The sequence below is a fragment of the Sebastes umbrosus genome, chromosome 3 (assembly GCF_015220745.1).
Source record: "Sebastes umbrosus isolate fSebUmb1 chromosome 3, fSebUmb1.pri, whole genome shotgun sequence".
NCBI classification, from domain to species: domain Eukaryota; kingdom Metazoa; phylum Chordata; class Actinopteri; order Perciformes; family Sebastidae; genus Sebastes; species Sebastes umbrosus.
Genome location: NC_051271.1, coordinates 29,492,904 through 29,503,833, shown reverse-complemented (window position 1 = coordinate 29,503,833; position 10,930 = coordinate 29,492,904). Strand labels below are relative to the sequence as shown.

The 10,930-nt window shown below is 43.9% G+C and overlaps 2 protein-coding genes across 3 annotated transcripts in view; one reads left to right on the top strand and one right to left on the bottom strand.

The window, feature by feature from the left end:
• Positions 1 to 1,622: 1,622 nt before the first annotated feature.
• LOC119484329 (peroxisome proliferator-activated receptor gamma coactivator-related protein 1-like) lies at positions 1,623 to 10,426 on the bottom strand. The gene is made up of 11 exons (XM_037763077.1): positions 10,186 to 10,426; positions 8,568 to 8,672; positions 8,252 to 8,404; positions 5,809 to 7,573; positions 4,774 to 4,827; positions 3,805 to 4,687; positions 3,506 to 3,718; positions 3,354 to 3,420; positions 3,143 to 3,264; positions 2,890 to 3,041; positions 1,623 to 2,027 (listed from the first exon to the last, which is right to left on the bottom strand). The coding sequence occupies exons 1-11, from the start codon at positions 10,279 to 10,281 to the stop codon at positions 1,927 to 1,929; spliced, it is 3,711 nt and encodes a 1,236-aa protein (XP_037619005.1). The 5' UTR covers positions 10,282 to 10,426; the 3' UTR covers positions 1,623 to 1,926.
• The window catches only part of ldb1b (LIM-domain binding 1b), a 40,628-nt gene continuing 39,489 nt past the window's right edge, over positions 9,792 to 10,930 (top strand). Inside the window, exon 1 of one of the 2 annotated variants that reach the window (XM_037763121.1) lies at positions 9,792 to 9,942. The gene's annotated coding sequence lies outside the window, so the exon portion shown is untranslated. The remainder of the gene's footprint in view (positions 9,943 to 10,930) is intronic. The other variant, XM_037763126.1, reaches the window with a different exon arrangement.

Here is a 10,930-nt window from a genome sequence, read left to right as displayed (position 1 = left end):
GGATCTACATGTGAAAACGGTTCCTCTTTGGTTTTTTTTTTCCTTCTGTCACATTATTTGGAGGTATTTCTGACTGGTAATTCACCAGCAATTTAGTTCAGTGACTGATGTAAAAGCAGCCACATACATTATTAAAGCTGCTATTGATAACGTTCAGCCACTAGATGTCGCATTCTCCCTCCCTCGTTCCATTGCATTTACTTCACAACAAGTCGTTGCCAGGCATTTACCGTCAATCTCAGCCATTTATCTGTTTTGTTTCTACAGTAACTGACGACCACGTGATACCAATCTTGTTTTACTATTGGCTCACAAGCCTTGTTAGAAGTGGGAACCAAACATCAGATATCTTCCACAGATATAAACAAAACATTCATTTTGGACCCGCCAACATTTTTAAAATGATTAATTCATAATCATTACAATTTTTTTTCAGGAAAAAACATACTTTTATTTGAAACTTTTCTAAAAGTTATGTGGATGTTTTTTTTCTTTTTTTTTTTTTTAAATACTCGTCTACATAAAATTGTTATTAGACCTTTAAGCTTTATTTTAAAAGTGATGAATTATTGGCGTGTATTAATACCTAATTGCTGGTGCCTAACACTTCAAAATACAGCCTCAAAATGAGTGAACTTAAAATCCTGAACATTACCAGCCGACAGATCCCCCCAGACATGTTTTAAGAAAGACAGAAAAATATATAAATAATAAATGATTTATATCATGTTTTTTGGACCATGATTGGCTCCAAACTAGTGATGTCACAAAACCATGCTTGTACATAAACTTCTTAAAATGAGATTCAAGGTGAGCACATTAACACTTTCCCCCTTCAGTAGATGAATGTGAAAACAAACACTGCACATACATCATTCTGCACAGTGAAGCTCAAAACATGTGAGTCAAGTGGGGGGAAAAAAATAAGCAAAACACATTTTGAGTGGAAGGGGACTTTAAACGACCATTGTAAGCTACTAAGGCAGCATATTGGCTTATCTTGAACGTCACTCCCCTCCATAGATCAATGCAATCACTGTTTGTAATTGCCAAAATCACAATTACATGATCAAGTGGCTCCCAATCATAAGCCCCAGTGGACCTAACAAAAAGTGAGGCAGAAAACCTGATGAAATGTTGGATATAGCCAAATTAAATCCACATTTGATGTCACTGCTTTGATATTTGATGGGGCAGTTTTCAAGCTTCCAAATGCTTTGGAATTGAAGAGTGTTAATGAAGTGAATTGAGGATCTGAAGACAGCAGATAAAACAAGCTACAAAGACTTTGAGTTGATGTGTAAAGAGAGAAAGACAATTTACAGTAAATATACAAGACTCAAATTAAGATTAGGGGCCTGCAAACCAAATCAACTGGATGTCATGAGATTCTAAGTCGGCAGGAACCTACATAAGAAAGATACAGAGCTTAGAGCAGAAACAGGATCACTACCAAGTCAGAGGTTTAGACTGGCTCGTACTGCGGCAGTGGACGGTTTGACTTATCAAACATACGCAACTAATAACATTAATAGTGAAAGCACTCTTCTGTGCATGCTGGCTCACTGGTATGGTTCTTTGGATTTCAAATAAACCAAATAAAACAAAGTTGATGGTTCATCAGGTAACACAATCAAGAGCCTTTATTTTTTATATACAAATATACAAAAAAATGATCATTGTTATGGAATGAAACAAAAATCTTTAGTGGGTTCCACTAATATGTCAAATTAACAGTGCTATATATTCATACATATCAACTGTACACATCAGAAACTGCATGCGTATTAGAGTCGAAACATGAAAACATACAAAAGGTTGCTACATATAAGTACGAGCATGAGGCTTTGAGGTTCATGAAAAAAAACAAACGCTTTCATCTTTGCCACGTCTCGCTGGGTGTTCTTGTCCTCCCACACAGCTCTGCTACCTCTTTAATCCTCTCTGGGCCTGTTTCAGCAACGAGTCAAAGTCGAGGTCCTCCAACCTGCTCTTGGCAGGAGACGGCTCGGCGTCTCTGTTCGCGTCTGAGGGAGAGAGCGATATTTAAAGACCACTCCATACATTTCCTTTTGGTGCAGCCTGCAAAAACAGTGATGGGGCTTTGCCAAGAGAAAAACTCTACATAGTTAAAGTGGAAGTGAATCATTCAACCAAGTTAAGCTGGTGTACTAAAATGGATTTTCACTCTAATGAACAATTATATAACAAACATGACAAATTTCAGCATTTAAAAGAAAAAAGCAGCTTCGTTTCATCTTTCGTGGCAAGAGCGCCGCCATGATGCAGTAGCCTGTGATGTCATAAGGTTGGCTGGCTCGGCTGAGTTACACAGAAAGAACGGTAGAGACCGTGAAAGACACTATCGTTTTGGTCTTTTGATGTGAAGATGAGTTTTACAATGTTAAAACTAAGGACAAAACAGTCCATTTCATAAACTGACGCTGAAATGGAGATCAGTACTGCAGCAGCGCTGGCTAAAGTGACACTGAAAGAGCCCTCCGACAGGCACTGAGTCCAGCTGCAGCTGACTGTCTCCCTTATCTCCTGTCCTCTCCTCTCTCTGATCACCTGTCTCTGTCTCCTCCATCTCCTTTATTCTGAAGTCCACGTCATAGTGTTTGTTTACGTAAATTGACGGTAGCTCCTTATAGGAGCTCAATATTTGCATACCAAAACTCCCTTCACAAAGTAAAACTCACCGAGTAGTTAGATGAAACAAAGCTGCTTTTTTCTTTTAAATGCTTAATTTGTCATGTTTGTTATATAATTGTTCATTAGAGTAGAAATCCATTTAGTAAACCAGCTTAACTTGGTTGAACATTTCATTTCAGCTTTAAACTGTTCTGACTTCACTACAGCGCTGTATATTAGTTTGTGGCGTCTCACCTAGGTCAGCGTAGTGGGAATTACAGAACTGTCTCCTTCCACCAAAGCAGATGTCAAACGGCAGCTCGTTGGGCTTCCGTAGTTTGCCGCCGTTGTCGATGGCTGCGAAAGCGTCATCCATGTTGTAGAATGTGACAAAGGCGTAGTGGTCACTATGGGAACCAGGAGGTGCAGGGTTTTAATACTGATAAAAACAATGAATGGTACACTGTAAAAAAGCAATAAAAACATAATTTCAATGGTGCACACTTACCCTCTGTCTCTAAAGTGAAGCGACACACATTCCACGTCTCCGAACTGAGTGAAGCGTTCCCTCAGCTCGTCGTGCGTCATAGACTTGCGGATGCGGCCGACATACACCACCCTGCGCTCGTCCTGTATGAGAGGATTATTATAATTACTCGCTAACCGACAAAAAACAGACCCAAACACATCGGCTGACATGTCTGTAATCTTTTACTCACTATGGCTTTGAGTTTCTGAATCCTGATCTCATGCTCTCTCCGGAGCTTCCTGGACTCTCTGCTGCTGCTGTAGAGAGGAAGACGGAGACTGAGATTACAAAGAAACACCTTTTAATTTCCTTTTAAATGTCTAAATCCCAACATTAACTGACCTGTAAACATCTCTCCACTGCCTACGGCGAACCCGCGGGGAAGGTGATCGGGATCTGGATGGAGACCTCGACTGGGACCATGATCTGGATCTTGACCTGCTACACCTCGATCTTGAGTAAGACCACCTGTGGCGCCGAGGTGGGGAGCGGGAGCGAGAGGGGGACGACGACGACGACGAACACGAACTGCTCTCTGAACGCTTGTGACGGCGCCTGCAAGATGGACAAATTGAGAATGAGGAGCGATGCACAAAGAGGACAAAGAGAGATTGATACTGAACGTAACAGAGGATGATTACTTTTGTCTTTTTGGAGAGGGAGACGCAGAGCTGCAGGAAGAGGAGGAGGACGACGACGACGACGATGACGAGGAAGGAGAGCTGGAGCTGGAGTCCGAACAAGGAGATCTTCTCCGATATCTCTGTTTCTCCCTCCCTCTGGCAGGAGGGCTGGGTGGAGGTGTTGGGAGGGTGCATTGGGCGGTCTTGTCTTGCCCACAGTCTCGCTCTGTGGCAGCGCCGTCTGAAAGAACTTCTGTGGACGTGCTCGTGTCTGATCTGATCCTGGGTTGCTCAGAGAGATGCTGCATCACAGACTTTGCAGAGTTATCAACGGCTCTGTTGACCTCGCTGGTGGAGGTCTGTTTTTTGCATTCAGCAGCAGCGCTTGAGTCACGGGTGGTCACCTGCGATTCATCAGAGGTTTGAGATACATCAAGTTTAGAGGCTCTATTACGCGGAGTTGCACTTGTACGGTCCAAAGGTCCACAGTAATCGTGATCGGAGAATACAGATGAATACATGTGAGGAGAGATGGGAGCGGCGGGGAGCTCTGGGAGGTTAGCGTGCGTCTTCTTGGACGGTAGAGGACGGGGGTCGATTATCTGAATGGCCTTGGATGGAGGATTTTTGCGTCTTGCTGGCGGATCTTGTTGAGTGGTGAGGATTATTTCGGTGCCGAGGGGCTCTGGGACGTCCGCGCCCTCCGACATTTGAAGATGTGGAGAATTCCTGAGGGGTTTTGGATCACCAGGTGATTCTGAAATGCTTAAAGGTTCAACAACAGAGGCTCTTTGTGTCCCTGCAGGCTGAGTTCTGTCCAAGTGTCCATCTGTTTGGAGGTTTGGAGGAGAACTGGGAAGTCTGGGCTCCGGCTCGTTCTCACACACCCTCTCCTCTTTAGCTGGAGGAGGAAGAATAAAAAGAGTTTACGTGAGATTGGACATTAGCGTCCGACAACACGGTGTTATCAGTAATCTGATTACTCACCTTGTGTTTCCTCAAACTGTTCCAGCAGGCTGGTCAGATCAGGCGCTTCGATTCCTGAAGCAGAAGAACAAACAGACATGAAACTTTGGAGGATGCTGTTTGTTTCTCAGTTATTCTTCGCATCATCGCAGAGAACTCAGGCTACATCCACACTCGTACATTTTCGTTTTAAAACGGATAACTTTTGCTACGTTTGTGCCTGGTGTCCACACTACTCCGGCGTTTTTGAGCCCCTAATACGGAGACGTTTGAAAATGCTGCTGACTCCGTTTTAGTTTGAAAACTCCGGGGGAGTTTTTTAGTCTGGATGGACAGAAATGGAGACCTTTTGAAAACGATGACGCAGACACCTGCGTTCGCTTCTTTATTGTGTCTCATCAGTTGGGACGTGTCCTTCCCTGATTCGTCACGCACCATCCGGAAAAAAACAAACGACATCAGCCTCGACCACCAGTGGTTAATGTCAACATGGATAACAAGTTACAAGCGTTGCTGACCCTGTTGTCTCTGCTAGCAGCTGTTGTGTAGTTAAATTCTGCATTTTATAATGCTACTACTGCCTACATGTGCAGGAGGCAAGCTTATTATTTGAGCGGCACACACATGCTCAGTGTACGTGAATGGTCATGTGTTAGGGCTGTCCCGAGTACAATTTTTTTGGGCTTCGAAGCTTCAGTGAGAAATATTAATAAGGTATTCGAAGCTTCGCAGCATTTTTTAATAATTTAATGACTATTCGAAAAATCGGATATCATGACCCATCCCCATTATTTATAACACATTTTTAAAATAAATTTAAACGAAGCATTCAAATAGTGATTTAGAGGTCGACTGCCATGGCAACGGTTAAAAGCTTCGAAGCATTCGGGTCAGCCCTCATGTGATATGCGTTTTCAAGCGTTGCAGTATGGACAGAGATTAATCGCTCGTCTGGACGGAGATCGTTTTCCTTTTAAAACACAGCTTTTAAAACGAAAACATTAGTGTGGATGTAATGTAACATATGTCACATTAAGCCATGTCCCAACAGTTTACCTGAGTCAGCTGCTGCACTCTGCACTGCACAGCCAAACTGAGGAGTGGGTGGTGGTTCCTCACTGGGGTGAACCTCTGATAACGTCTCCTTTACTGGTAACGGAGCCTCTACGGGAGCAGGCGGCTGACTGAAGCATGGCGTGAGGGAAGGACTCTTTATCAGCCTCTCTGTATCGGGACTTGGTGACGGAGGGGTCTTTGGTTCCAGCTTGGCTTCTTCTTTCGTCGGGTTCGGACTGCATCTTTGAGGCTGCGGTTGCTTGCACTCTGAGGAGGATTCGTGTTTGGTTGGACACAGTACCGGAGGTCTGGAGGAGACACCTGAAGCTAACTCAGTAAGCTTGTTTTTAATTTCCTGGAACAGGGTGGCGAAGCCCTGGTTTACTGACGCCACCTGAGGCCCTGAGGAGGATGGCAGTCTCTGAAGAGATTTGCCTGAGGATTCCTTTTGGATTTCTGGAAAGTGCCCGGTGCTGTCAAGACTGGAGTCTCTGTTGAGGAACTCCACTTTGGACTGTGCTGAGGAGAGGTCAGTGGTTGGTGATGTTGTTTGGCTAACTGGCAGGGGGAGGAGGACAGGATTTGGGGGGTCACTACTGAGCAGTGTTGGTTTCTTTACTGGACTTTTTTTGCTTTCGGACACGGTAACATTTGGATTAGCTGGCTGCAGAATGGCAGGTGAGATGATTTCAGATTCATCCCTCGGGCGCTTTAATCCGCTGCGACATAGGTTAATGGATGGTTTGGCCTCTGAGGGGTGAGGCCTGGGCGGGGCGGAGATGCGATGGGTCTTGTGACCGGGAGTTTGAGATCTATGGAGCTGATCAGCACTGCTTCTTCTAGCATCTGGATAATGGTGTGCTGCCTTTGGTCCACAGCTGTTTTGTCTTTGCCCCTGTAAACAGAGGATGGGGGTCAGCTCTTTGGGGGGCTCAGGAACACAGGGCCACTTGGTGGTGTAGTTCCCCGGTTTCTCCACCAGGGGCTGTCTCTTTTGGCGCAGCTGTCTGTACTGTTGGAGGCTGAGCGATTTGGCCTTCATCTCGCCTTTCGGCGGCAGAACCTCCGCCTCGTTGCTGTTCATTTCTGAGGGCGGCGTTTGGGGTTCAAGTGTTGAGCCAGCTGGAGTATCAAGTGCTTCGGTGCCGTTCAGTGGAACTGACACAGCTTCACCTGTGTGGCCACTTGTTAGATTTCTCTCGTTCAATTCATTTTCCGCTGAATCAAACGAAGCCACTTGAACGGGGCCAAAGCTCACCCTTTTCTTCTCTCTGGATGGTGGAGCTATGGATGAGTTTCCATTCAGCAACACACTCCTTAAGGGGGTGTCATTATCTCGCTTTTCATCTCCCTCTTCTTTCTCCCTTGGGTCTTTCACACTTCCCTCGTCATCAGACGACACAACGTTTATCTCTTCATCGCTCTCTTCGCTGGGTCTCTCATACTTCCACACCTCTCCCTGAGAGAATAACGTGCGATTCTTTTTCCTCAGTTTATCCCCCTCCTCTTCCACCTGCAGCTTCAGGCAGTAGGGGTGCATGAGCTTCACCAGGTTGACGAGAGAAGACGAGGTGAAGACCTCGACTTCAGCCTCCGCTTTCTTATTTGTGGAGTGAAACAATGTCTGACTTTGTTGTTTGAACAGCTGTAGAGGGACGTTTCGCTCCGTTTTGCTCTCATCTTCCTTTTCTCCGTCAAACTTTATTGTGAAGGTTACATTTGGCGATTTAGATCTTGGTCTAAGTCTGTCAGCAAGTGATAGTTCCTGAAGAGAAGAAAAAAAAACACATTAAGATCTTGGGAGTCTAATCTTTCAGCAGAGAAGGTTAATAATGGGGACATCACATATCTTATACAAGTCTATTTTTTTTGTTTTGTGTTCCTGCATGTTCAGTTCTGTCTATCGAGGCATGTGGCTCATCGCATTTACACGCCGACTCTGAAACTTTTGTCCCTCATTAAATTTGTTTGACCACTCAGAGGCACCGTCCGTGCAAACGTCCTCATGCAGAATGGCGTCTGATAAACATTCAATTCATCTCTTAGCACAAAGTACTTTACGATGAAGAATACAGAGATGTTAAAGTTAGCTTCTTGCTAATGTCATTCATTCATTAGCTCTGTTTGGGACTAGTGCAATTAGAATTTTCGCAACGAAGAGAATAATAAAACGCATCGGACTCAGTGTGCAAGGTTTCTGTGCGCAACGTTTTTGTTTTTTTTAATCGGATGACGGATTAAAAATACGGACTTGATGTGCAAAGACCTTAAGTCCTAAATAAAGCCGCTTTGATCATCATGAGGTGCTCATAGCTAATCCAAATTTGAACAGCATAACCAGGAGGTAACGCTGCAATGCAATGGACTGGAAGTTGAACTGAATTATTGTTTCCAAATAAGTCATTTGGGGCTTATATTTCTTGTTCCCTGAGTGTGCACCCACCACTGAGTTGTCCCTGCGCTCTGGGTGGGTGAGGAGCTGACTGTCTGGCAGGGTGTCAAAGGGAGTCCCGTCGTCGTCATCCTCCACGCTGTCCAACATCTCAGTCAGGGCCGACAGCAGGGTCTCGCTCTCTTCCTCCGCTCCGCTCTTATCCTGAAAAGGGGCATTTGTTCATATGCAAAATGAATATTCTACCAACATGTGGCAAATGTTAACTTTTGTACGCTGAAGGAGAGTCAAAACTGTCAACAACATAAGAAAAGGCGTCTTTTTTTCAACTTCCAGTGTACTTGTGACGATGTGCTTTAACTCTGACCTCTGATGTGACCGTGGAGTCTTCAAAAATGGCCAGTATGGAGTGATCCATGCAGGACTGTGCGTCCATCTCCACTCCCTCCATGTCACGTCTACTCAGGACCAACTGCAGAGACACAAACACACAAATATTAATACAACACACAATCTTACAATACACTCCTTCCTCTGGGTGTGACCAGAAGCCGAGGTACAAGATGCAATAAGCTCAAAATTAACGTTCGCAGCATAAACGGGAAGAGCTGCCAAATCTGACGAGCTGATGCTTAATGCTCCACATTTATAATATTTATAATCTAAATAAATGCATTGATCTAGGGAGACATATCTACAGAAATTAGAATAACATTCAACAAATAAAAAAAAAAATCAAACAAAACTATCGAGCTGCAACTAACGACTTTCTTGATTAATAAATTAATCATTTGGTCTATAAAATATCAGAAAATAGTAAAATTCTATAATTCTATTTTATTATTTGTTTGTTTTTTTCCTGACAAACCTACCTCTTTGCACTTTGTACTAATCGTTATTGTTTGTATCAAAACAACTGCAGACATATCTGAACATGTGATTCAAGATTCAAGCCCTTAATTGTCATTGTGTAGTAGCTACAACGAAATTAGATTGTGACAATCCCATAGGTGCTAATGAAAAGATAATACAATAAAAAAAGAGATAGTGCAATATACATATAAAAGATAATACAATACGTATATTGATGAGATGACAGTTTTGACAGATTACAGTTCTGCCAGATTATTACCCAAAGTGTCCGTCAGATGATTATATAATTATTGCACAGAGTGATCAGCATGTTATTGCACATATCTGTAACAGTAGATTTACAGTATTTACATTGCAAAAGTGACTGATGTGTCAGTGTGGTGTGAAACTATCTCTACGGCTTAATAATTCATATAAATGAACATGGACGCTGTCAAAGAGCAATGCCTCACTCTAATCTACTAAAGGTTTATCAGGACAGAAGTGTGCTAGGAAGTAGGACGCAGGCTGAGGGGACAAGTGGCCATAGAGGCGGGTCACAACCTGCTCACTATCTCTGGGAAGCTGAAACAACAGCTCTCTCTCTCTCTCTCTCTCTCTCTCTCTCTCTCTCTGGGCTTCTACTGTTGTAACAAGGCTCTCTCGCTCTCATGTGACAGTAAAGCACTTTTTTTTCTCCCTGTGCATGCCTGAAACAACTTTACATGAGGCTCAGTAGACTAGAGGACAGAGTATAGAGGAGACAGTGGGGTGAGCAGGAGAGGGCTGAGGCTGAGGGTGCAGCTTTATCTGCACATCTTGTACTTCAGAGGAAATGAGTCTTTCATAAACCCTCGACGGTGGACGTCGTGTTAAACACGAACAAAGAGGTAACAACATGAACTAACGTGTCATCGAGCTGTTTCTGTTTAGCTACATATCAGATGAATCACTGAGCTCCTCTGCCTCCCTGCTGCTCACTAACCTCGGTAGTACTACTAGACCTGGTCCAGCCACGTGTCGCCGTGAGGACATGTGGCCTCGCGCCGGTGAAAACCCCCCATTAAACCCCGGAAACACCCTCCTGTGAGGTTATTTAGTGTGTCCGTTAGCTCATGTTAGCAGACCGGTACCTCAATGGGAGAGTTGCAGGCCAGAAAGTCGCTGTTGCCGGCATTTAAATCCCCGTCTGTACCCCTCCACTGCGCCGCCATGTTGCTGCTCCACATGGTCCGCTGGCAGGCCGGAGACGTAGACACGTGGTGAGACACGTGGTCACCCAGCGAACCGGAAGCGCGCAGAGAGCACCGACCTGGGATCAGACTGACGTCATCAGGTCCATTAGACAGAGAGTGAGGAGAGGAGAGGAGATCAGATCCAAGGTCAGCTATATGTGTTCCTCAGTGATTGTCAATTCTCTTGAAAACGAGCTACAGATGTGATTTTGCTGTTAAAAACTCAGGACTTAATGAATCAAAGCTGTTTTGATTATTTATCAATCGGTAGATAAAAATAAATAGACAGATTAAAGGGAACAGTTTTTCCATATCTCTGTGACAACGAATACATAAGGTTTCTGGGCTTTCTTTCATATCAAGTTAGTTAGCATCAATTAAATCAGTGTTATTTGCTATAGTAGGACTTTTGATGCAGGATTGTCACTTTTTATTTTATTGCTCAAAAGCGACACTACTGGAGTTACCCTGCACTATACTCATTTTTAACAGTCTCTTCTGCACTATATTCACTTTTTCAATAGTCCTGTATCACAGCTGTTACCCTGCACTATACTCATTTTTAACAGTTTTCTTCATCTCCTTGTATTTTTATATCTGGTATATTTTTTTGTACTTTGCACTACTAACTTCTTTACTGCCA